General features: G+C 37.9%; 2 protein-coding genes across 3 annotated transcripts in view; both read left to right on the top strand.

Moving 5' to 3' along the window:
• LOC103482062 (somatostatin receptor type 2-like) overlaps positions 1-10357 on the top strand; it is an 18960-nt gene extending 8603 nt beyond the window's left edge. Inside the window, exon 4 of the mRNA XM_008437973.2 lies at positions 1108-10357. Within this exon, the coding sequence (XP_008436195.1) occupies positions 1108-1539 (432 nt within the window). The 3' untranslated portion in view covers positions 1540-10357. The remainder of the gene's footprint in view (positions 1-1107) is intronic.
• A 10038-nt stretch (positions 10358-20395) lies between these two features.
• tnfrsf13b (TNF receptor superfamily member 13B) lies at positions 20396-26223 on the top strand. Of its 2 annotated transcripts, XM_008437972.2 has the most exons (5): positions 20396-20417; positions 22671-22806; positions 23723-23839; positions 24548-24847; positions 24923-26223. In XM_008437972.2, the coding sequence occupies exons 2-5, from the start codon at positions 22692-22694 to the stop codon at positions 25183-25185; spliced, it is 795 nt and encodes a 264-aa protein (XP_008436194.1). In that variant the 5' UTR covers positions 20396-20417; positions 22671-22691; the 3' UTR covers positions 25186-26223. The 2 variants fall into 2 exon arrangements, with proteins under 2 accessions (XP_008436194.1, XP_017166245.1); XM_017310756.1 differs by lacking the exon at positions 20396-20417 and having other exon boundaries at positions 22076-22806.
• The last annotated feature ends 464 nt before the right edge of the window (positions 26224-26687 follow it).

The following is a 26687-nucleotide window of genomic DNA, read 5'->3' as shown; positions in this document are numbered from 1 at the left end:
CTAAATTAAAAAATGGTTAAATGAAAAATAGATTAATGAAAAGTGGGTAAATGAAAAATAGATTAATGAAAAAAGGGAAATTGAGAAATTGATAATATGAAAAATAAATAAATGAAAAAATGGGTTAATGAAAAAGCTAAATTATTTATTTAACAAATTATTTATTTATTTCACTCATTTTCTTCATTTTTTGATTTATTTTACTCATTTTTTATTTATTTCACCCATTTATTTATTTATTTAATTTTGGCTGAAATGGCTCTCCATACAAAAAAGCTGTGTCCAATGCCTTAGGAAAAGAAAAAAAAAAACAATCTTTTCTAGTGGAGTTTTCTTTTTCAGCATTTAAAATTATATTCCCACAAAATGTTTTTTTAGGACTACTTTAGTTGAGCCAGACAATAGGACTGATTGAGTAGAACTCAGAGGGACTGTACTGGACTGGATGTTCCAGGAGGATTTAAACTGGCAGTTTGGTGTTTTTGGACTGTGAATGCCCCTAAAATAACTTTATCCATAAATTGGTGCCATAAAAGCAAAACTAACTAAGATGAATGAATGTCTATAAATCCTAACCTTTGTATTTCAGAGTTAGGCGCTTTATTAGAAAATGCATTAATGTGTTGTCTTTGTAGCAGTTTTAATTTACTTTAGGTCTTAAATGATAGGTTAATTCATTTTTATACAGAAGTTTCTCAAAGTATTCAAACCCATTGAATAATTGTTTGATATTGTCACACACCTGACCATAAAGTATTTTAGTGGGATTTTGAGTAATAGACCAATGCAAATGCAGCTGATAATTGTGAAGTAGGAGAAATATGTTTTATAAAAACTCATATAAATATTATATTTCACTAAAATACATTGAACTTTTTTTTTTTTTTTTTTTTGCAAGACGCCATATTTGTTGCCATTTTACACAATATCCTGACTTTACCAGCTACAATAACTCTTTAAAGAAGAATGCTGAATTAATATGAGCTACAGCAACACTTAATTTCTCTTTGGGATCGATAAAGTATTTTTGAATTTAATTCATGTTTCCGTCGGTGGATTCGCTTTGTATTTTGGATGCCTTAAACCACTTTCCGTTCTCTTCACCAGGTGAAATCGTCCGGAATACGAGTGTGTTCCTCCAAGCGAAAGCGTTCCGAGCGCAAGGTGACGCGGATGGTGTCCATTGTGGTGGTGGTGTTCGTCCTCTGCTGGCTACCTTTCTACATTTTCAACGTCACCTCCGTCACCAGCTCCATAACGCCCACCTCAGCGGTGAAGACTTCGTTCGACTTCGTGGTGGCGCTGGGCTATGCCAACAGCTGCGCCAACCCCATCCTGTACGCTTTCCTGTCCGACAACTTCAAGAAGAGCTTTCAGAATGTTCTGTGCCTGAAGAAGGTGGCGGGCCTGGACGAGATAGAGCGCAGCGACAGCCGGGCGGACCGGAGCCGGATGGTTAACGAAGCCATGCTCATCAATGCCAACCTGGAGACCCATAACTCCGCCCTGCTCAACGGCGAGCTGCAGACGAGCATCTGATTGGCGAGGGAGCAGCGACGACATCCAAAGAGGCGAAGAAAGCAATGGGGCCGCTGTCCGTTCAAATTGCAAGGCCATGACAATGATGTAACAGCAGCTCATGGACACATGAGCAAAGTCTGACAGAAAAATAAACAGTTTCTTGAGGGGTTCGTAGAGTTCACAGAAAGTGCATTGGCTCCATTTATAGACTCCTGACGATGGGGTAAACGAGGCAACCTGTTTACCTTCGAATCGACTGAAAGAATGAAAGATTTATTTTTGGTTGAAATAAGAGTGCTTGTGGTGCCTGTCAGTTTCACTCTTCAGAGATCCAAGCAAACGGTAAGATGAGATAGACTGCTGCGGACATGTTGTGAAGAAATACAAGAGCAACATTGCCCTGTATCGGCTGGAGAGTAGTCCGAATTAGATCGACAACCTCTACTGAAATCACCTTCGCAAAGACGGAAACAACAAAGGAATACTTATATTTTCTGTAGCCTTTTAGTTGCGAGAGACTGAAACCGCCGCCCACAGACAACAAGTGTTACTGTATATTTTACTCATGTCAGCTTATTAGTTTGGTTGTTTAGAACTGAAAGGGGGAACAAAGAGGTATCCTTTTATCTACTGACGGATTCTGTTCTCGTTTGTCTGGCTTTTATCTTCACGGAAGGAGTAGCGGCGACTCATAAGCACCAATTCAACATCTCGGATTAATGATCAAGGATGGGAAATCATTTCCGCARGCAGACTAACCTTGCTTCTCCAAAACAACTTGACTTTGTACATAGCAAACAGATTTCGAGGAAACTTTGCAACAAAGTGAAATTATTGCTTCATGTGTGTCCAAGAATTAAATAGATTTTAATGGCAAGGCAAACTTCTACATATTCTTGCCAAATGAAGTCGGTGATATGTACAGTAGAGGTCTACTTGATCCTGACTTTTACAGGAGTCGTCACTTGCGCCGCTGCGAAGGGCCCTATATCTATTTGTACAGTGTTGTGTTTCGGCAAGCGTGCTGCTTCGTGGTAAAACGTGACCCTCTGATTCCCGTTTGGTTTGGTCAGSCTATGTATGAGAGGGTGTCCACATTTCCCAGAAGGCTRAAAAATGCGTCACGCGTCTGAACAAGGGGGACAGAGACAATGAARCACACAGAGAGTAGRAAAAAGGGAGACATACGTGCGTGATGAAGATAAAGTTTAAAAAGGCTGTGGTGGGATGTATGAATCAAAGAGAATAGCAGAAAGTAAGGTCCTTGAATATGTGGGTGAGTGAGTAAGGCTGGATAAAAAACACTTATTCAAGTTCTTCACACTTGCATAAGTGTGAAGAACAAGCATTATGTAACACATACATTTATACATATATATATAAACACATTCATTTCAGTACATTAAAATAGTACTGGAAAGTTAATTTATTCCAAATTAAAAWGTCAAATCCATATATAAATTGATCAATTTTGATGATTTATTGCTTACAGCTAAGAAAATCCCAAATGTAGTTGTTCAAAAAATAAATATTAGAAATATTATATAAAACCATAAGAACTTTAGGGRAAGGGGCTCCTCTGAATGAATTACTGCATCAGTATAGCATGGTATGGCAGAAATCAACCTATGGCTCCTTTTAGGTCTTAAGAAAGGCTTAAGGGTGTTTTCACACCTGATGGAAGGTGGGCTCTATTTGATAGGGGACCTAAAAATGACATTTGTTACATTTTCTTCTGTTGCAGTTTGCTTTCATACCACACTCAAACCAGCCAAACCCCTTTGAGGAACCTGTTCCCCCTCTTGCCTGTGTACTGCACCAAGAACCACTAAAGGAAATGACAAAAAAAACTGAAGAGGTTTTTGAGAGGTTCTGAGCACAACTTSTCCCTTCACAAAATGTGAACAAAAATGGAGATTTTAGCGGTTGTAGGATTTCGCTTTTGTCTTTGGCAAAAAAAAATCACGAGCCATTTGTTCTGCTTGCTCTAGAGACTGATGCATTTATTTTGGTTGTATATACCCAGAATGTCCTATGGTTAGCTTCCTGCTTTTGGAGAGGCCTCCTKTTCGCTTGGCATTCATATATGCATTCARTTCACACTGSAGTTTATTTCAACCAAACAGAGACCTAGGTTTGCTTTTTTGGTCCACATCAGAGTTTGATTGCGCATTCACAACTCCACGAACCAACCGGACTTTCTTGGCAAACGAACTAGAGTTTGATTAAGATGGACTAAACAGGACTAATGTGAATGCGCCCTTCGTGTCCTTAGGCTTATCTGCATTGTGCTGTTCTGGTGTCTCTCATTTCGATTCTATAGGGTTAWGGGCAGGTGTGTTTGCTGTCCAGCCAAGCACACTGATCCCATTGTCAATCAATCTGGTATTGGTACTTTTATCCTTCTGGAGAATGAAAYGAGCATTTCCATACACTTGCCAATGGAGGGTAGCATTAAGCACCTTATAATCTACTAGCAAGGTTTTTCACTTGATAAAAGGTTTTGGGCCAACAAAAGAGAATGACATGCAAATCATCCCTGAATGTGGACCTTCACACTGAACCTGAAACTACTTGGATTCTGTGCCTCTTCACTCTAAAATTTYMTTTCTTCTACAAAGACAACTTTGGATCACTGAGCAGTAGTTCTTCTAGAACCATCTGATTTATGTGGTTCAGGATTGATTTGACATGAGAGATATGAGTTTTGCTCCATATCCCAGGTATCCTTGTGTGTCGGCTCTTGAAGCTCTGAATCCATCCACAAATGTCTTTAAGCTTTGCTTTACAGTCCTTTAAAGGCACGTACATCTGTCTGTTCTGCAGATTTCCTCTCCACTTCAAAATGCCATTGACATGCTTGTTTAGAATACTCTGCCAGGTTATTTACCTTTTCAGGCTTACACTCCCTGTAGAGGGCATTGATGACTTTCAGCTTCACCACAGTCAAGTCAGCAGTCTTTCACACAATTGTGAAGGCATTTGCACCACGTTACTTTACTAAAGATTATTTTCTTGTTGGTCTCATATTGAGTTTTCATCAGCTAYAAACCATAATCAAAAAAATTAACAGAATCAAACTTGACTTGAGCTGTTTTTTTAAGCACTCTGAGTTTAATGTAATGTATTTGACTTTCTTAAATTGGCATTAACATTTTAGTATTCGGAATTATTCAATTGCACCTTTACAGTCTGTATGCTGCCTGTCTGGTGATTAGCATTGCCTCCATACCCAGTGTCCTCTATTGCACCTCATTAGTCTCGTTATTCTGTTTTTCATTTGTCACAAAACCAAGAAAAATATTTGCATACATTACCCTCGGGGTAAACGTGACCCTCAACAAGAGAAAGAGCGCGAATGAGAGAATTTCTACAAAATTGGAATGAGTCATCCAAGACGGCCAGAGGTGAGCAGAACTGAACTGTAATCCTGAAAAAAATKATTTCTTTTTTTTTCAGGATTACTTCTCATCGTCACCTCGTTCAAGGTGACGATGAGAAGAACTGATCCTACAGAAACTGTGTCACACTCAAACATGAATATGCAATCCTGAGCATGGTTGGATGCCTAATTGGAAATGAGCAGAAAGAAATGTGAATAAAGTTAATACAGTGGAAAACAATATGTACACTTAAAAAGTATATGCCACTTAATCCGAAGCAAGAAAAGCAGAAGAAAAAGTTATAGCCATAGGATGTCAGTTATATCTTCACTTTTCGCCAACAAATTCAATATTAGTGTCTTGTACTAAAAATCAAGACATAAATGGTTTCTATTGTAGAAGTTTGTCACAGCATAAACTATCAGAGACTCCTTTAAAACAGAAGGTGGTTCTCTCTACATCAGATGATTTTAGTCATGGTGGTTCCGGTTAATTCTACAGTATGCATTCTCATTAGAACCATGAGATTAGCTATAATTACACAAGTCAAGTGCCCCCAAGTCAAGGTTTGTTTTGTACATGCTTGTTGTTTGGATTGTTGTTAGCTGGAATTGGGTCATTGGTTCCATARGGAACCAATGGTTGTGTAGAGTTACAGTTTATTCCAAAATTATTTATACTGCTTTTTATTTATTAATTCAACCAAGTTTGTTACTGACAGGAAATGACACAGGCGTCTCTCAAAAGATAAAATAATTATTACTTCTGAATATACATAAAACATTTTAATTGCATTAGTGCAGTCAAACCCTTCTTGCAACTGCTTTTTTATGTCTTCAGTTGTATTTTTTTTCCTGGTATATTTATTTAGTGTTAAGCACCAAATCTTTGAGGCTGGAAGGCCTCCTTGAAATCACCCTAATCTTTAGCTCTGTCCACAGATTAATAAACATTTGTGCTACTAAGCTAAGTGTAGTTCCACAAAACTCACTTAGCTGAGAAAACAGCGACAAACTGCATAATTGTGAAAGTCTAGATTATTAATCTGTTCTATAGATTTGTATTCCATAAATGTAGACATTTCCAGTGTCTAGACTTGTTTTAAAATTGGGAAACCCATTTGACTAGCTATTAGCCTTCCTTCTCTCTGGGGATTTATCAACATTTTTACAAACTCACTGCCAAATGAGTCCTGTGTGGTCCAAATAGTTGAACCCCTATTGATACTTTAATTTAAATTGACTTTTGATTAAAAAGGGTGAAGGATTCCTATCACATACCTGCATTTAGCAGGCCTATGTGTAAGCCAAGAAAACTACATTCTTGTCATTTTGTCATTTGCCTTAGTTTTATTTCCTATGCATCTCATTCTGCAGAGTATAATMAACTAGAGGCAATTATTAGAATGTTTGAGACATCTTAGGGTTTGTGTATTAGACTTAGCATATGCTAAAGAATGCTAGTAAGTGTTAGCAGTGAGYTCAGAACAAAYATTAGGCAACTTCTTAGCCTGGTTAGGTTTACAGCTAACGAGCAAAGCTAAAATTTTACACTATACCAAAATCTGCTATGCCTCATATTTATTCCCATTGTCCATTTGAAGTCKAGATGTTTCATYCATAAATMTTGACTCATGGCTGCTTAAATTTGACACATTTTTAATTTGAGTTAAAAATAACTCTGGATTACTACGTGATTACAACCTTAGAGAAAAAGATGTGTATAAAAGTACACAGTGTCTTTTTTTTTTGGTACTCTGCACAGCATACATTATRCAGAACTGGGCTGAGATTACATAACAGGGACCGGAACCTTTTTCCGGATTGTTTTAAGTCGCTTTTTACCGGGARCGATGCTCTTAATTGTTCATTTGGACTACATCCGTAGCAGTTGTCAGACCTTTCCCTAAAATAACCAAGTTTTAATTGAGCCACAATTGTAGCTGGCAAATTATATCTGCTCAGCAGGGGAAGATTCATCAAAAGATAAAAAAAATAATTGAAATTCTTTGGTATTTATCGCTTCATTCATGTTGACAGAATGAGTCCACGAACCAAGCACACACATGCAGGGTAATTTTATTTAATTTTTTTCCCAATCGTTAGGGTGGAGACGCTTCTCAAAAGCACCTCAATGATGGTGTCACAGCTGGGAGATTTGTCAGATGTCTCAGAAGCCAGCAGCAACAAAGTTGTTAACCATATGCTACGCAAATAAATTCTCTCAGAAACCATCGAACTGCATAATCAGAACAGATAAGAAGCACAGATATATTTCTTTCTGCATTTATATTCATTAATTCTCTCTATTTTTTTTTACATTACACCAACAAACCTAATAAGATTAATGGGGATTTCTGTGATAAACCAACAGAAAGTACCACATAGATGTAAAATGGAAGGAAAGTCTTGATTTTCTTTTTTTTTGTGTGTTTCTTTTCACAAATTAAAATCTGAAAAGTGTGGTGTGTATTTTTACTCAACCCTCCTTGTAGAGGTACTGAGCAGAACCACCTTTTCTGGATTGACAGCTCCAATCTCAAAGTTTCCCAATCATTATTTGAGAAACAGCTCTAGCTCAGTCATATCAAATGTAAATCTGCCACAGATTTTGAATTAAATTCAGCTATCRACTTTGACTTGACTATTCTAATACATTAATATGAATGACCTAAACCAGTCCAAAGTACCTCTGAATGTATGTTTGTACCTTTGTATCTGTCTCAAGTCTTTTACCATCAATCTTTCTATCAACCCAAAAAAAAATCTCACCACATCATGATGCTGGCATGTCRTTCAAGTAGTTACATTTTGACCTCATCTGACCAGAACACACATTTTAAAAAAATATTCCATACAAGGCTTAGGGCAAACTGTAACCCCAGATTTGTTTCATACCACTTCAGGTCTTATTTTGTCTAGTGTGGTGCACTAACGTCTAATGATGCAAATTTTACACAAACRATAATATTCCCCTCCTGCCATCTAATAATGGCTAATTTTCCTAAATTACATACCAAATACCTATATTTCTTTCAATTATATATGATATATTCAAACAATTTCTGCTAAATGCAGCGTCTGGTTGGCAGCAAAAACAGTAGTAATGTATTTTGTATATAATTGTAAGTAAATTCATGCAGGCATGGCATTTAAGGAGGAATGGAAATTCCTTCATGAAGGGCAAATTGTTGAAGAAAAGCCACATCATTGAAGGTTGGCAGTTGTGTMATTCTCTTTCCATTTCTGAACATTAATCTGTGGGATGWTCAGAGTTTTGAATGTTGCTTTATAAATTTACCCTGGCTTTTCTTCAGTGGCAACAGAGTGAAGGGGGCTGAACAGAAATTCACATCACAATTCAGGTTTTAAGTCATAACATTGTTTTTGTGTGAAGGTTTTGTGTTTTTCTGTTGCGTAAAATCCCAGTGAAGGTGATGGAAAGTTTATGAATACCCACAATCAGTAATTAAACATGTTTCTTTTTTATTAAGGTTATTTTATATATATTTTTCTGCACTGATGAACTCTGGGTTTCTTTCAGTTTCTCTTACAGTCAGTATTTTAGCTTCCTCTGTGTTACAGTACTGTACTTGGCTTCTTCTTTCATTTGTAAGTACAACTGATGAGGTGACTTTAAACACTATTCACTGTGTGAAAAATTAATCATACAGGTGAAAAAAACAGGATCTGATTYATACATCTCTACCCGCCATGTAGATAATGTATAGAAATGGAGCCTTTAGGTGTCTAACAGATGTTGRTAAAAGAGAGTTTGTGCCAAAGCCAGCGCAAATGTAGCGCTAAAAGCACCAATGGCTGTAATGGGAAAGTCTTAACTAGCTGCTTTCTTTATCATGTGAAACCAAAACTTTTTTTTCCCCCGCCCTCAACATTATGTTCTGTAGAAACACTATTAGGATCATGTAGGTTAGGATTCACCGCAAGTTTTGAGTGAGATGGATACACAATCACCAAATGTTTAAAAAAAAGAAAAGAAAAAATGTGTCCAGATTTATGTCCTGCAAATGTATATTGTACAGATGAGCGGAGGTTTTCCCCAGGTGAACATAAGTTAATTTGTGAAGGGCTATTACGTGCACTCCAGAGGATGCACCGTTCAGTATAAACTGTGTTATTTGTCCTATCATCTGCTTGATCTTGCATGGAGGAAAGGCTGGTTATCGCTACCGTCTGTTTCAACTCACCAACTGAGAGCAGAGTTACACACGTTAYCCTTCAACAGGGATTCTCTCTCAGAAAGTGTGGAGTTCTGTAAAAGGGTAGTTCAGGACGTTTGAACTCTTAAAATMTTTYCTGCAAAACAACAGAATTTCTTGGCTTCTTCATGTAAACCCRGATTAGTTGATTGCGGAGGCTAAAGCTARCGGCTAGTCCAGTGTAAAAGAAGGCCAAAGCGGTAGAGGCAAATTYTATTYACATAGAAGCTGATTTTTACCACAGGAAATGGAGGTTGGATGTTGTGCGTCACCAATAATCTGCCTGTCCRAAATAAGTACTGAAAGCGAACCATTCYAAGTGTTTCAGGTCAAAACAAGCAGCCTTTWATTACATTATTATATTAACAGTGTAACAGTAATATTATTTTTGCTTTATTTTTGTATCAGACTGGACTGAATGGTTTGCATGTTTTTAAGTGTTTCACACTGGAAGGTCATTGGAGGTGAAAATCCTCCAARATCCTTTTCCCATGAAAATAAAATTTGGCAGYTGCTGCTGAAACAACTTTCTATTGCAGACATCAGAATTCACAAAAAATGGTGTTCACWGGAACGATATGTGTTGTTTTTGAGATCGGAGAAGGTAGATTTATATTCTTTTARCTTCAGCCTCTGGAACCAAAGAATTTGGATTTGTACTAAATGAAGACTCGAGTATTTTTGTTTTGTTTTTTTTTAACTGCAGGAAAAATGTTAATGGTTTTTACCTTTTAAAGACAACTCCACCTCAAACGTCCTGACCTGTCAGTTGAGCCATTGCCTCTCATCTACTGGTAGCTTTTRAAACAACAACCTTCAGMATCAGGCGAGTGGCTCCAAAGTGTTTGTTTCCGGTGGTGTACAGCTGTGGATATGTACTTTTTAATTGTGCTGTTACTTTTTTCTATGTGCCTTGACACTTCATACTGTCTAAAATTCATGTGACGACGGCATTGCAGAGCGCTTTTTCCACACAAAAAAAAAAAAAAAAACTAACCGACCAAAGGTCTTTGTACTCTACAGACAGGTTGGCAATGTAACCGTAACAGAGAACTGTTGGATATCTCTTTTTGTTAATATTATATACCCAGCTTACATTGCTTATGTTTGTCAAAAAGCCGATGTTTATTTGTGACTCTTTATTGTCCCATACGGTATATTATAATGTGATCAACGATTGTAATGGACGGGTCAATGTTCTTGTCTCTGCAATTAAAACGCAGCCCATGGTCTAGCTAGCGTGTTTGTGCATCAGTGAGTGAGTGCGCGTCGACTGTGTGGATAAATGTTGTTTTTTGTGATTACTTCGGCTTTACTTAGAATGTTTSAGCAACAGCGGCTTGAGGGGCCCTCGGGGAATGAAGTCCCTGGTGGAATTTTAAGTTTCCTCTTGAACAAACAAAAACATTAAGCAGATAATCCCCCCCACCGCCCTCCCTCGATGTGAGACCGGGTGAAGGCCGGGAATTCCTCCAGGGGCTCCAAAGGTTGACATAATCTAAAGAAAATCTACAAGTGGAATGGAAGGAAAACACTGAAAGGGGAAAAAACTCGGAGCTGGACAGAGCTGGGTTCTTTCAGCAGAGAGGTCAGTGAACTGTGTACACAGGGACTCGTCACATACTCAAAATGCTGCAGCAGATTTAGTTTCAGGTTAATACAAAGTAGCTGCTAGCTTACTAGCAAGATAATGGTGATATAGGATATTTCTGCTAGAGTTCTGGTTAAAATTACAGATAGTAACTACAAAAAAGTGCAAAGTTACCTAAGCAATTAGTAATTCCACAACTTCAGCTACAGTAGGTCCTCTGTTAACCTGGGCCACACAATGTGGTTTCCTCTTACTATTCTTCCATGAACTTTTTTTTTAATGGCCACTTACCACTCCTGCACCCAGCATCTGCAGTTATGGACATCCTCTGACCCAGTCGTCTAGGCTAGATGTTTTTTCCCTATGCTAATATTATGCTGCTAACACTCTGCTGCTAACACTCTGTTGCCAACTCTGAGGACTCCATGTTCTCTAGCTCCCTTGAATATCCCTGTTATAATGAGAACAGGAAGGGAGATATTATCTGTATTTTAGAGAGAGAGAGAGAGAGAGAGAGAGAGATAGAAAAATGAATTGGTCTTAGCTAAGCTTTTATTTTTAATTTTAGTATCTTAAAACAGTTGGTTGGCATGGTAAAAGAACAGCTTCGTTTCTTTTCGAAAAGCGGCGCTGAATAGCTTACCTGCAAACGACGTGGTGTAATAAAGCATGTCATTATTTTTGAAAGGTTGTGGAATATTTTTAAGTGTGAAAATGACAAAAATTGACTCTTAAAAAAATATTAGGTGTACATAGTTAGCTTGAAGGTTCAGTATGTATCCAGGTTTTAAAAGTCACTGTTTAGTACGTTTTCAGTTCACTTCAGTTGAGATAAGTAAAACAAACCTATACAGCAAAGAAACATTAAAAATGCTCAATATTAATTAAAATGTTTTGCTTAATTATGTCAAAAGTCTCTTTGAATGTCTTATCTTTAGAGTGACTAAGAGAATATTGTGTATCTCAAAAATGACATCCAACAAACATTTGTAATGGATTTTATTTAATGTTTGGATTTTGGGGCTGCACAGTGGCACATTTGGTAGAGCTGTTGCCTTGCAGCAAGAAGGTTCTGGGTTCAATTCCCAGCCCTGGTCTTTCTGCATGGAGTTTGCATGTTCTCCCTGTGCATGCGTGGGTTTTCTCCGGGTACTCCAGTTTCCTCCCACAGTCCAAAAACATGACTGTCAGGTTAATTGGCCTCTCTAATTTGTCCCTAGGTGTGAGTGTGTGTGTGCATGGTTGTTTGTCCTGTGTGTCTCTGTGTTGCCCTGCTACAGACTGGCGACCTGTCCAGGGTGAACCCCGCCTCTCGCCCGGAACGTTAGCTGGAGATGGGCACCAGCAACCCTCCCGACCCCACTGAGGGACAAGGGTGAAAGAAAATGGATGGATGGATGGTTTGGATTTTGCCGTGGACTCTTTCAGAACATGACAGAAATGGCCTTATTTTAGTAAATAAGTTAAATCAAATGCATCCATTCCTTTGTCTCACACATGCATGTCTGTGATATTTTACGACCTCTCATTACAGTAAAGTCTAAACTTATTCATCCCACGAGCTGATTTAGACAATAAGTCAGACTGGGGATGGCAGATGCTTAAATTGGATGCATTGAATTTTTTTTTTGCATTGTTTTTCTTTTTTTGAGAGAGAAAGATACATTTCTTGTTTAAATACAATTTCTACATGTAAATCTGCCACAGCTATGAATATTTTTTTGCCCTAACTGTACTTTAAATGAATATTTCCCCATCTGTAATTACATTTTCCCTCTCCACAAAAATCCAGCATGTTTCCTTTTTGTTCGTTGTGATTTTTTTTTTTTTTAAGGTTAATCCGACTCTGTATGCTCCATTTAAAACCTTCCACACTTGAGAGAGCCTACTTGCGACAGCATTCCCTCATATCACTTCTCATTTGCTCTCCCGCCCGAGTCGCCTCCGTATGACTCACGACTCTAAGTGCCGTGCCAATCTGAGGATTCACTTCCACTGTGAAAACATTGTATTCTGTAATGAATGTCGTGCTGGGGAGAGTTTTATTGTCGTGTTGGCAGGCGAGGGGACAGATACCAGGACAGAGGAAGTAAAATAATAATAATGTTCCACACCAACACCAGCCAGCGATATAGGAGTTTTTTATGCAGTTCTCTTCTTTTTGAATGTCAATTTAAAAATGTCAGCTAACGCTGCACATGGTCTAACAGTTTTGTTATTTCAGGTTAGAGCCAGTTTCGAAGTTTCAGAGAGATATGGCTAAGCCTTTGAGTGTGACCTTTTCAGAAAGCAAATGGAAAAATGACCAATCAAAGCTCGCCGAAAAAAAAAATCTTTTGAGATAGGCTTGTGATGCCTAATGTACCCATCTGTCTAGCTCTGAAACTGTGCAGATAGATGCCAAATGTAATGGGAAAAATATGAGGAATTTGAAACTTGAAGGTGTTGAAATTAATTCAAAAATAAAATCCCTTCTAGATACATTCGCACCAAGACACATTCCTTAATTTAAGTTCCTCAAACTAAGTTTTAGTGATTTTTGAGGGGTCATGGGTTAACAGATTTTTTTTTTCCAACCGCTACACCAGTTTTTCAGCCAAATAGCTAGCCATGTAGAAAAAGTTTCATATTCAATATTAGTAAGGTGTTTTAAAAGATTCAGACATATTTATTCATTAGACTCCCAGAGGACATTTTTTAGAGTCAGTTTTAGTCAGATATAACACCTGAGTTAACAAGGACAACGTTAGCATTAGTCCAAAAGGGATTTGAATTACTTTATTATGTGGACCACTCTGCTGTTTAAGTTTTTATACTTATAATGAATACTGCTATAACTGGTAAGTGTCATCTCACTTTCTGGTTATGTGTAATATGCTAATATGTTGGTAACCTTGCCCTAAATGCCATCGTGTGCAAATAGAAACCCTGATTCTACGTTAGCTTTAGAATCTAGCTAGCTAATGTTAGCCAACATAAACAGGCTAACTCTGCTCAGTACTTTATATCAATAAAATCAATACAATTCATTTGGAGACACAGTGCTTTGCCATATTAGTTGGAGAACAAAAAAAAACTGTTTGATAAAAAAAGGAAGCCAGAATAATCCAATGTTACTAAAAAACACACGAGTCACAAGACATTCACTTTTAATGTGCTGGCCTAGTCATTCTGCCCAACTTGAAGCACTTCTAAAAAATATAATTCTCATACATGTCCTCCAAAAGTGGATAAGAATATATTTGGGATCAGTACCATGCCCAAAGACAATTAAACTCTCAACCTGACAAATGGTTGTGCTTTCAAGTGAATCACAGCTGCTCCAAATGCCAAGCCTCCAYGAACCCAGTAGAATAAAAATGAAATGAGAAAATATGTTCTATAGACAGGAGCAAATGTGACTCCTGAACAGACCACCAGTCCTTGTCTGCCTTTTAAATGAAATTGATGACACAAACATTCGCTTACATTTAAATTTGTACTCTAATATGACATTGCAGCTTGCCATATTTTCTTCCCCCAAAATGTGGGATTTTGGGGTCATAGCTCAGATAACCAGCTTCTCCCAGTTGCAAAAATAATGTTGCAAACGTTGCACATCATAATAACTGTCCAAAAGTTTACMAAAAAAAAATTCTGAAAAAGTATAAACCTTTAACAAACTTTAAGTGTGATGTAAATACTTTTTATTTTTTAGAATACATAAACATTTATAGGAAAATKGACTCAAACAGTAACCATTTTGTGTTTTGATATTACTGATACGTCACTGAGCTGAGTTAACCTGTTCATGCCATTTCATCACTTCAATCGTCTAAAACTAAAACAGTTCTTGGAAAACATAACCATGTGTGTTATGATTAAAACTACATAAAACAAATATGGAAAGATACTCCACATCTGAGGTTTAACTTTCTATCGTGTTCCACGTGAGCAGGTTGTAGTCTGTATTAACGACAAAYGTTGGGAACTTGGGGAACTTTATCCTAAGGCGTATTAYCTATTAATGTTTCACAAAATGACAGAAAAAGTTTGATAAGTGAATCACCCGTGGGAAAATATGTCATATGTGGTATATTTACCCACATGTGTTCACATGTGGAAGGTTTACCATTGGGTGATAGTCTTACTGGACAAGAACATAAACTAACAGTCTTTAGACGTCCTGAAGGGCTTTGTGGGTGGAAATCTTGTCMAGCGGTTAATGATACATTCTATGCACACTCACATCCTTTGGATATGGGCATATAGTTGTCAACATGAACTCTTAATAAAGCACTTCTTATTCATCTCATACTGACACCTTTATCTTCAATATTCTCAGATGCCACCGCTGGTATTAGGAAAACCTCTGTTCTTCATCTTTMCTGCAGGGTCTGCAGAATATTCCTGTAAGATTAAGAGATTTATGAAGAGGAAAATGTAAATCAATTCAATCTATGACTAGAATACTGAAGGTGGCGTTGACTCCGCTACCTAATTTKACTTAGTTTTACACTGCGCACCACCACCATCTAGTGGCCATATTCAGCACTGCAATGAAAAATGCCTTTATGAAACACAAATGGAGTTTTTTTTTGGTTTTTTTTTAACTACAACTTGTAGCAACCAAATTTCTAAAGAAATGACAAAAAGAAATAAATGAATATGAGAAATTCACCACAAACAGCTGGAATTGCTGAAAAATCTTACAACTACACATCCTCTGGTTTCGTGAGTGTGGGTTCCTCTTCCTTTTTCAGATTTTGAGTAGCCATCTGCTGTGTCTCTGTGGATGCTTGGTTGGTTAAAGAGGTGTGATCGAAATAAACACCTTCTGATTCTTCAGGTTTCTACATCGACCACCAAGACATCCGCAGCACGTTTCACAGCACAAATAGGACAGCCATTTTGYATTGTTGATCAGCTCTTTAAAAACACAACTTAAGTATTAGAAATTTTTTCTACTTTAATAGTAGTTAAATGTATTAAAACAGGACATGTGGTGTGCTTTTAAATGTGTGTCTTACGTTTCTGTGGGGAGGATTAATGGTGTTTTTCATGCCAGGAGATCCGGCTTCCCTGTGGGGCCGGATCTGCAGCAGCTCCTTCAGAATTACTATGGGCCTCTAGGCAGTTTTTCTAATTAATGTTCTCCCTGCACAGGATGACAGTTTTTGGTTTGTGGCCGTGTTTTGCAGGTTTGTAGTCGTGCTACATACTCTTTCAAGTTTTGAAAGATGGTTTTGCACCACTCTCCATGAGACATTCAAAGTTTGGGGGAATTGTTTTATACCAACTTTCCTCTTGTTCCTTTTGTTTATACTCAGCTGAATTGAAATCCCACACAGGTGGACAAAAAAATAGCATTTGAAAAGAAATGGCAATAATTAGATTTTTTTTTATCAGAGTACAAATGCATGACACACTTTCCTCATTTTTATTCTTAAAATATTTTWGAAAAGTTTGTGCACTTTTCCTTCCACTTCGCACCTTATTCTACCTCGTATCGTAACTCTGTCACATAAACCCCAGTATAATAACTGTAAGGTTGTAATTGTAAAGTGATTCAATGTGAAAAGTTTTTGCAATGCCAGTCAATGTAAAAACTGAAAAGAAGCGGGCCAGGAACACGACCCTGTGGTGTACCTRTGCAGCTGCTGCAGTGAAGCCTCTGAGAATAATTTAACGCTCTTAGTCTGTTTTATGACAGCAGCTGCGCATCAAAGCCGTCTGCTTTAGCACAGCGACATCAAGTTTAGATTACTGAAGTGTGACCCCAAAGTCAGGTTAAGAGGCCAGTATGAGTGGGAAACCATCAGAAAATGATTGACTAATTTACTGGCAAACCCTGCAGTTCATTTGTATGTAGTAGTTGGCATTTAAAGACTTATTTGCATTAGGCATTTTAAAAAGAACAAATATATAACTGATGTCAGCTCTGTTGTGTTTTAAAACGGGTCTCTGCACATCATGTAAAAAACCTCTGAGCCTCTTTAAAACGATCATCAGCCAATCTGCACCTGTTGTTTTCAGCATGCTAAGATCTTCTTGTGATCACACAAAGCGGAACTAAATTAGTGCATCTCAGGACAAAACTAACACCTTTTGATCATTTGCAACTACACAGTTTCCGTTCGGTCCGACCAGCTGCAGCGGTGAACCAGTCAGAGAAAATCTCTATTGAAAAACCTGCTATGTTTAGTTCCTCGTCTACGTTACTCGTCTGTGTTTTATCCTGTCAACTTTGATGCGTCTCTATTAATATTTTGTCTAATTATATTGGCAACCCAACCAGTATAAAACGGAACAAAAACACCTGGTGCATCATTAAATAAATAATTGGTTCCATAATATTGAACCACAAAGTCACAAACTGTTAAGACTGAAGTTTTCTGTCCTGTTTTAATTACTGGATTAACCGAATCCAACTGATAGTCGGCAGTTGAGGAAGACTTACAGTACAGAAGGCCAATTGCATGTTAAGTAGCATCAAGCGTTCATATTTCAGCTTCCTGAATATTTTAGACATGCACGACAAAAAATAACAATAATTAAAAAAAACAATCTGCAAATAGGGATATTTTTTAAAGAACTTTTTGTTCTTTTGTGGAGGAACAAAAGACATTTGCAAATAGGTGAATGTGTGAACACTAAACTGTGAACAGCTGATGACCAGTAGCTTAATCAGCCACTATTAGCTGCGCAGTATTAATGATGATAGCTGAAAAATGGCAGTGCACCGTCCCAGTTCTGTAATCGCATCTTGGTGGGGAAATTGCCTTTTCAAACATAATTGTGGAATTTAATAAAAACAATTTGGGAATAGAAAATTTAACAACAGAAGTAAATATAACAATTTTGGATGAATATTATTTTTTGACTATTATTTTTCACTGACTTTCAATAAAATTGTAAATGTAAATGAAATGTAATAAAACTGTAATGAAAGTTGACAATTATGATGTAACCTAATCACTTTAAAAGTGTTGTTTGAGAAGCTGTTGGTAAATTAGACGGATAAAAAGAGTTCAGTTAAGTACTCCTTCACTAAAAACTCACTCATGTGGACATTTAATGAAAATGGAGTGTGAAATGTGAGCAAAACAGTTTAAGTTATAAAAACGCAGATGGTAAAGAAACATAGAGATTTGAAATAAAAAGTAAAAGCTCGATGGCTTAAGAGAGAAAGTTGATGATCAGTGCTCACTAGTAAAGTTTTGGGCGGAGAAACTGACCAAGCCCACATTAAGTAATGTATTTTTGTGAATTATAAATTTTGTGAGTATGTTCATTCATTCATTCATTCATTCATTCATTCATTCATTCAAGGTTCATAAAAGACAACAGAAAAAATATGAATTAAGACCAAATATTAAGTCACATTTTCTCCCCAGTAGATGATGAAGAGTGGAATTGCCCAACGCGGTTTCACACACTGACGTCGCGAAACTACATTTCCTTGCCTGCGTTTCTCGCAGCTGCCAGAAATGCTCCGAAGTTCACTGGTGCTTGTCAGCAGAGTCATCGCAGAGGCTTTATTTATGAGGACTGCACAGCTGAGCTCAACCACATAACTTCTCTCTTTTTTTCTATTTTTTTTTTTCAAATACATGAAAGTCTGATGACTCGGAATTTATTAATAAATTCGAAGGGTGTCCTAAATTTTAACATCAAACAACTGTAGTTACTAACAAAAGTGTAGTTTAAAAAAATGTATCGGTACCAACCTAGAGAAAGTAATTGCACCTCTAAACAATTGGCAATGAGATTTCTGCATCACTATGGAGGGATTTGGTCCAGTCTTATTTGCAGAATTGTTTGAATTGAGCCACATGGGAGGAATGGTCTCCCTAATCAGATTTAAGTATGGATTATGACACAACCAGAACAAAACCCATTTAGAGGTTTATTTGCTGGTGTGCTTTGGATCAATGTCTTGCTGAAAAACCCAAGGAAAGGTCACAAACTGATCAGGGTCACGTCGGTTTGGATAACTTTCTTCCTTAAAAGGTGAAATTAGTATTTGAAAGCAGAAAAACAAGAGAAGAAATGAAAGAGGGCCAATGATTTTTCAAACTGCTATACATACTGGTGCTAAATGAAGTTTGAGCTCATTTCTCTGTAATTGTTCACGCAGCAGCTACTTATTCAAAGCAATCACTTCCAAAAAGTGATTGCCATTTATAATAGCTTGGGATTGTTTATTAGTGCCTGTTATAATTGCTATAATTAGACTAATCAGACTCCAGTGACAAAATCAAAACAAAAATATCATAAGGCTTCCTTAATCTGTTTTTTTATTATTAAAACTATTGCAGACTTTTCCTGTTTTGCTTCCCCCCCATCAGACAGAAACAGTTCAAACAGTTTGTGTTTGCATGAGCAGACAGAAGCTCAGACGACTACAAGTACCAACTTTGTGGAGGAAAAGGTGTCGTTCAGAATGCAACATTTTTCCATGTTTGTTGCTTCTGTTTGGCTTGTTTGCTTTCTGAGTTATTGTCCTTCCATTCAGCCCAACCCGGTGTAGAGCCGAGAGGCTGTACAGCAGCTCCACCCTCTGGCGTTGTTACGCTCTGCTGTGCATTAGTCACAAGGTACCACTGAATGCAAAACATTTTTTTCCACTTGTGTTTGAGGGTAAATGTGCTTTCCCAGCGTGCTGCAGGCCCACAGTGATGCTATTTTTTCCCCCCTTGCCTCTAAATCCACTTTCTCCCACGGCGTTTCATATAAACCCCAGTTTATATGAAACTGGGGTTCGGCTCTAAAGGTACTAACGACCTTTAGAGCCGAACTAAACACCTGAACCAATTAGCTGGACTCCCTGATCAGCACGTCATACTAATTCAATAATTTCCACAGTTCTCTCTTCGTCCTCTGTTGCCCCCCCACAGTGCTTTTTGCTGTGTATCATATCCAACTCTACAAGGCCAAATGGAGAGTTAAGTATTTTCCACAAACACATTACTACCTTCAGGCTGACAACTTGATTTCTTGGATTCTGCGTCTGATTGGCTGTTTCGACCCTGTGACGACTCCTTCACAGGAAGCTCTGGGAGCTCAGAGCAGAGCAGCTGATTTATTCAAACAAATGATTCAAAACTCACGCAAAACACAAAAATCATCAACAAAGATGTAGGCCGAGTTAAAAACCATCTTGTAATTCATGTTCATATTTCACCTTTTGTTCATTATTCAGTAACATAGTTATGTTTTATAACGCACAATGATTATAAAGGAGCCATTTGAACATCCTGCACTAAATCCAGTCCCAAAATAAAATAGATTATTTTTTCTATTTTTATTAGCTGAAGTCCTTTAAAAAAAAGTTTATTAAGTAATTGCTTTATTATCTTGCAATTACCACATACCTCAGCAGCTGAAATGCCTTTTTATATAAATGATTTGATAAAATCTTTGGATTTTAGACTTCCAAATCAAATGCAATACTTTTCATTTAGTAAATAAGACACACTACAAAGTTTGCATGATAATAAGTCCTAATGATGTACAGACTTTATGGGAGTCTTACCTTTGTGTGAGTGTTAAAAAGTGGTGGTGGGGGAAGGGGAGGGGGAGGGGGTCCTCCTAACACATGGAGGGGGAAGTCCCACACCAAACAGCAACATCATATCCAAATTAGCTTCCATGCAGAAAAACAGGAGTGTCTCTCTCACACCGCTGTCTTCAAAAACAGATTCTCCCTTCGTCTCACAAGGTAAGTGATCTCTCCTGCAGAAAAATGATTTTTTTGTGTGTGTGTGGGATTTTGAATAAGTTGAATGATTGAATAGAAAGTTTTGATATAATCCGCTGAGTAGCCATATGTAGTTCAATCCTTTCTGCAGTTGAATTTAAACAGAAAAAAACAAGAAATCAGAAAAAGCAGCTGAGAAAGCCACCACAGAAAACACAAATTACAATCCTGAATATTTATTTTTTATTTTTTGGCTATCATCACGTTTTAAGTAGTCGCAGGCTGAACTTGGTGCTTGGTAAATCAAAAAAAAAAAATGTAATAAAATTAAAAATAAAAAAAAAACGCTACAGGCTGCTGGTTGCTGGGGTGTGACAAATGTACTCAAGAATAAATCAGGCCCGCAGCTCTGAGCGCGAAGGCAGCCGAGGGCGGAGAAGATCTGTGAGCTTTTCACACTCTGCTGCTTCACTGCTCGCTGGAGCAGAGAGAGAACAAGAAGATACAAACTCTAAAGAGACAAACGCGTTTGAGCTCAGGCCAAGTTGAGATGTTGGTAATTATGTTTCTTTCCTTTTTTATTTATTTTTTTTATGGTGAGGGGAAAATGGCTCTAACTTTTGCCATGTTTGCGCAGAAAGCTTCTCAAAAGACCAGAAGAATAAGGAGTGTTTGTAACAGCAGAAAAACTCTGCTGAAACTCTAAGTACGAATAATATACACAAAAATATATTTAACTGGCATGAGTGATATTTGGCTCAGGTTTTTGCACTATTCAACTAGCTTTCCAGAAGGACCAAAATGTTAAGCTTTTGTTAACTCTGAAGATCATTCAATAGTCAAATTACAAAAATAAGGAAACGCTGTGCTGAAAAAATTCTAAAAAGGAGGCTAGTTCAATGATAGCTGATTAAATACATTTTACACGTTTAAAGATACTAAAAATATTCTCAGACAATATAATAATTTATCCAGTAAAGTTTCATAAAATATATACCAGTGTCTCTTCAGGCTTAACGAGGGCCGAGTAATAAGATTACCCACTGATGTGTTTTGTAGAATAAATCTCTTATGAAATATAAAGGTTTTTTTTGTTGTTGTTGTAAGCAGCAAAGTGCTTTGGTATTCATAGAAAAAAAAAATAAGGGAATCAATAAAACTTAAAAGAATAGCCTAAATTAACTTTTTATTTTTCTGAATGACAAATGAAGACAAGCCCTATATTGAATTTTAAAGCCCAGTCTGGCCTCAGCCCCCTATTTTAAACTAAATACTTAAGTTTCACTCTGAAAGAAAACATAACATCCAGTTGAGGTTTTTGGGAAAATAGAAGACAATTTCCAAATAAAACTATACTACTTAAGTGTTTTGATTAACCTCTACAAATTTAGATCCAACTTTATGTCAAAAACCTATAAGCATTCATAATGTAATTTGACGTTTATTAACTACCTGCGACAGAATAGAGCCAGTTGGAAAAAAATAAATAAATCATGGCATCATTTGTATAAAGCTTCGCTTTGGCAGTAGATATATTCTTCCAAATATTAATTTAAAAAAAGGTATAAAATTGGACCAAATTTTGAACTTTGGTAGAATCAATTTCAAACTAAACTTATATCCATCTTCAGTAACATTGTGTTCTGTACATTTTTCTACTAGCCTAAAGCTCAATGACTCAACCCGACGTCTTGGAGCAGAAGCTAAGGATCAACAGAAAGTAACTTGAAGACTTTCACAAACATGGGATCACAAGGCTGCCTCATATACAAGGCCTTCGTAACGTCATTTGTTGCCAACATAATTATGATTATGGCACTTTGACCTGCCCTAAAGCTAGACTGAGTTTCACTTAAGATATTATCGTCAACCAAGTGTTTCTTCTTACTTCTGTACAATGCTTATATCAGAATCAAAGATCTCAGCAACAGTAGAAAGTAGTTTTCTTAAATTATTAACAAGCTTCTTGAATAACAGCAGCTGGATATGTGGAAGTTTTTGACATTTTGCCATGTTAAAACCACAAACTTTTAATGGGATTATATGAGAGAGTGATAAATCAAGTTTGCTCCAAAGAAAGATGACTTAATAGATTTTATTGAAACCTAAAACAACACATCACTCTGACAATCACCAACAACAAAATCTAATCCTGTGACCTATCAAAGGTTTAATCAGTTATCAAAGACCATACACCTCCCCACTTTTTGACTACTTAAAAGTGTGCTTATATTTTATATGGATGTCTGCTCTGTGGGTGTGTGTTCTTTTCAGAGTGAGGGCCTCTGGGGGGCAATGGGTAAAAGATGCAAAGAGGGTGAGCATCTAGATTCCTTGACCAGATCATGTGTCCCCTGTCGCATATTATGTCAGCAACTGCCTACATCCCCCAGTTGTGCCGTCTATTGTGGTGAGTAAAGTATTACATCATTTTGAGATCTTTTTTGGAAAAAGACATTTTGAAAACACATTATTTTGTCTTCCACTTCAGTTATTCTCTATGATGTGTCATTCTGTCCCATACAGTTGAATCCAGAAGTTTACATTCATTAAGTAACAAGATGTACACATTTTGTCTCACTGCCCAAAATTAGATCAGACCAAAATTATTTTGTTACATGTCAATTTGATTGCAGTCTCTTTAAGCAATGAGGGAAAGCCCGGTCTATGATGTCATGGAGGCACACCTGTTGGAGTATTTTAAGCACACACCTGATAGACACTTCTTTCTTGTTTGACACGATGGAGAAGTCGAGAGGATTCAGCCAAAGTGATTATAAAGTGCCTTAAGGAAAAGAAACTAAGTTCTGGTGTGGACATCACAAAGAACTCAGTCCTATGGAGAATTTGAGGACAGACCTGAAAAGGCAACCAACAAACCTGACCGAGTTATGCCAGTTCTGTAAGGAGGAATGGGCCAGACGTCCAGCAAACTATTGCGAGAGAATTGTGGAAGGAACCCCAAAAGGCTTTAAGCCAAGTCAGTCATTTTAAAGATGTTGCTAACATGTACTGAGGGAATGTATGCAAACTTCTAATCTTAAAGTCAATAAATAAGTCTCTGACATGTTCATTATTGTGACATTTACCAAATAATGATTTTGGTTAATTCTGACTGACTTGAACTAAGAGACGTTTGGTCAAGAGTCTAGACAGTGAGGGAAAAAAGTAACTTTTTATCCTGTGTATGTAAACTTATGGTCACAAGAGTAAGATCCCACGAAAATACCACACTGAAGATTGCACTTGCTGATATTACAAAAATGAAATACGTTAAGTGTCCAAAGTCTCGTTTTTCTAACTTCTTTCACTTTTCTTTCCTTAAGAGGCTGCACTCTGCAGGGCTAAGCCCGGCCACTACTACGACAGGCTGGTGAGGAGATGTATGAAGTGTGCAGACATTTGTGGTAAACATCCAGCAGAGTGCTCCCCACACTGCCCGAGTAAGTACCACTCTGCTAGGGATTTCAGTTTTGAAATAAATGCCAGATTTACAGTCAAGAATTCCCGGCAGAAAAAACTAAGAAGTCCTAGCCTGGCCATCGTCTTTCTATGCAATTCCACTCGATTCCCATCTCCCTTCAGTGCTCCCTCTGAGAATTTCTCCCACTGAGCTTGATTTTTCCAGTTGAATTTCAAATGGGCCAATTAGCAAACAGGAGGAAGAGTTTGCAACAAGGACCTTGATTTTTGTGTAGTTTTTAAAATTGTTGTCTGACTACATTGGATTGTAGTTTTGGCAATGGCAGCAGAGGAAGTGAACACAGCCATTCAGTCAGTGTTGGCCACGCATCCAAGACTTGTCCAATTAAAGTCAGAGCAAGAGGAATGTTTCTGATATTACTACTCACAAAGATGTCGTGGCTTTATTCAGTGGGTTGCTTACAGTGCCAGCAATATCCGGTAAGCTTCATCGACCAGACTCAATACATATGTCACGGTCAAACATTAGCGATTGGGCAAAATTAGATCCAGTCAATTCAAACTTCAACAGAGCCCATGTTTCCAGCAAGCAATCATTTCTGAAAAATCGAAGGTCCAGCACCTATGTATGAAGCAAAGCACAGAACAAGTCCAGCAGCTTAGGAGTATTTAAGACTTGACAACACTAAGAGGCATCACTAAGATATTCTGTTTGTTTCCTCCTTCAGCCCAGTCACCTCTGACGGTGACCAAAAGACTCCCTACTGAAGTTAGCAAACAGGCCGTGAACACCAAGCCACCTCTAGGACCTTTGGACCCTGCCATCCAATTGTACGCCCTCCTAGGTTTATGCGCAATACTGCTGCTTTCCAGCCTGTGTCTCGCTTTGGTTGTGTTTCTGAGGAGAGGAAAGGCCAAAAACTCAAACACCAAACCCACAAGTACCAAAAACCAGAAGCAGACGAGTGCTGTTCAGCCAGGACAAGAGTCTGGCTTTCCAGAAAGTCAGACCGGAAGAAGCCTCAAAGGTTGGTGTGGCAAAAACCCAACAGACCCGATTGGTGAGGTTACTTTTTCTGGAATGTTATTTCTGTCTTTTCTAGATTGTCCATCCAGCTCATCCTATCCCCTTTACCGTGAGTCATCAGAGGACTCCTACCCAACGGAGACCTGTGTCTGCGTCCACTGTTTCCCTGACCTGAGGGGGCTCAGCCAGGACAGCAACAGACAGCAGAGACCATCCTATTCATTCTACCAGCAGGGCATCCTTCATAGAGCCCACATCCAAAACGGAGGTTCCCTGTGGACAGGGGACAGCTTGAGTGCTTCGGGTTCAAAAGCCCAACAGGAGGCAGCGGTGGGATGAGGTCCGTCTGCAAAACTAGAGCTGGAGGATTTCTACTTGGAATATTGGAGGTTGCTAGTTAATGCACAGTTGACTGATAAGGGAGTGCTCAGCTGTAAAACGCAGAACTTTGTGGTGACCTGCAGTATTTTAGGCCTAACAAGCAACCATGATACTTTGTTCAAACTAAGATCTAACAACGCCTGTAGCAGACACATGAAACTTAACTTTAAGGGATACTTTTACCTCATGTTTCTCAAAACGTAACATCTGTTCTGACATTTTTCTGTATAGTTTCTCCATGACACCACTTAAAATACAGTTGAGGAGCAACAAGGCAACTCTGGTTACACTGGCTTGCAACGACGTAAAATATCACATTTTGTCACGCTACAAACACAGACTTAGTGGATTTTATTAAGATTTTTGTGGCAAACCAACAAAAACAAGTAATTAGTGAAGTGAGGGTAATATTTTCTTAAATGTAGTAAAGTAGACCCCCGCCCATTTTGACATTTAGTATTCAGTCACCTTTTTTTGCTGACTTTTTTTCCTAGAGCATATCTTACATATTCAAAAGAAAAAAGATTTTGGGAAGATGAAATACTTTGATATGATGCTACTTGACGTGCAAAGTAGCCAATCCAGGAGCACCATTCATTTTACTTGCCACTGATTGGAAGCCCCCCCAAAAAGTAAAGATAAGGAAGACAGTAGATGCTAGCATCTGGGAATGATGCTAAGATATATTAATATATATGAAGGTATATTCCATTTTTCGACCATTAAAATAGGCAATTATGAATGTTTTAAGATGGGGAGTCTGAAGTATTCACAGATTTTAAGTATTCGCAGGTGGTCTTAGTCCTTTGCAAATAGCAGAGGTCGACTGTACCCAACGTTTGGCAGCATTTTTCCTCAAAATCCCAATAAATCATGCTAAAGTTTGTTTTAACGTGACAAAGTTTATTTTCAATGGTTCAACTCTATGTAAAGTGCTTTGCTACGTTTTCATAGGCATTTGCTTGTCTGCCCAAGAAAACGAAACATGACAAATAAAGAGAATCCCACTGAGTGGTAAAATGAGCAGAAATACTTGACTACTAAGAACAGGTGTAAAGGTCAAAGTCATTTCTAAATACATTGGGTAGAGATAGTCTCAAAGCTGAATACCTGCAGCTTTTAAAGCCGCTTTGGGAAAAACCGGTACAGTGTGAGAATTCTGAGTCACCACAGACGCCGATCAGTGGTTGAGTGATAAATCGACCCGATATGCAAACTCTTGACTGGTTTTTGTTCTTAAAGATAAAATCACAAGGTCAACCTCATACTGAAACCTTGGGGGGAGGAGGGGTAACTTGAGACTTCCAGAGGAGGATGTGAAGCTACATTTGCTTCATTTCTACTCTTTGTGACAAACGTTTTGACTAGATTTAACTGTACAACTCTCCCAATCTAGCGTGACGCTGAGGAAGGGCGCGGAAGATGTCACTGTCTGTCAATGGAGAATCGATGGGGTGTCC

Source organism: Poecilia reticulata, linkage group LG19 (assembly GCF_000633615.1).
Source record: "Poecilia reticulata strain Guanapo linkage group LG19, Guppy_female_1.0+MT, whole genome shotgun sequence".
Classification (NCBI taxonomy): Eukaryota; Metazoa; Chordata; class Actinopteri; order Cyprinodontiformes; family Poeciliidae; genus Poecilia; species Poecilia reticulata.
Note: the sequence above shows the minus strand (reverse complement) of the source record. Positions and strands in the feature narration are given on the sequence as shown.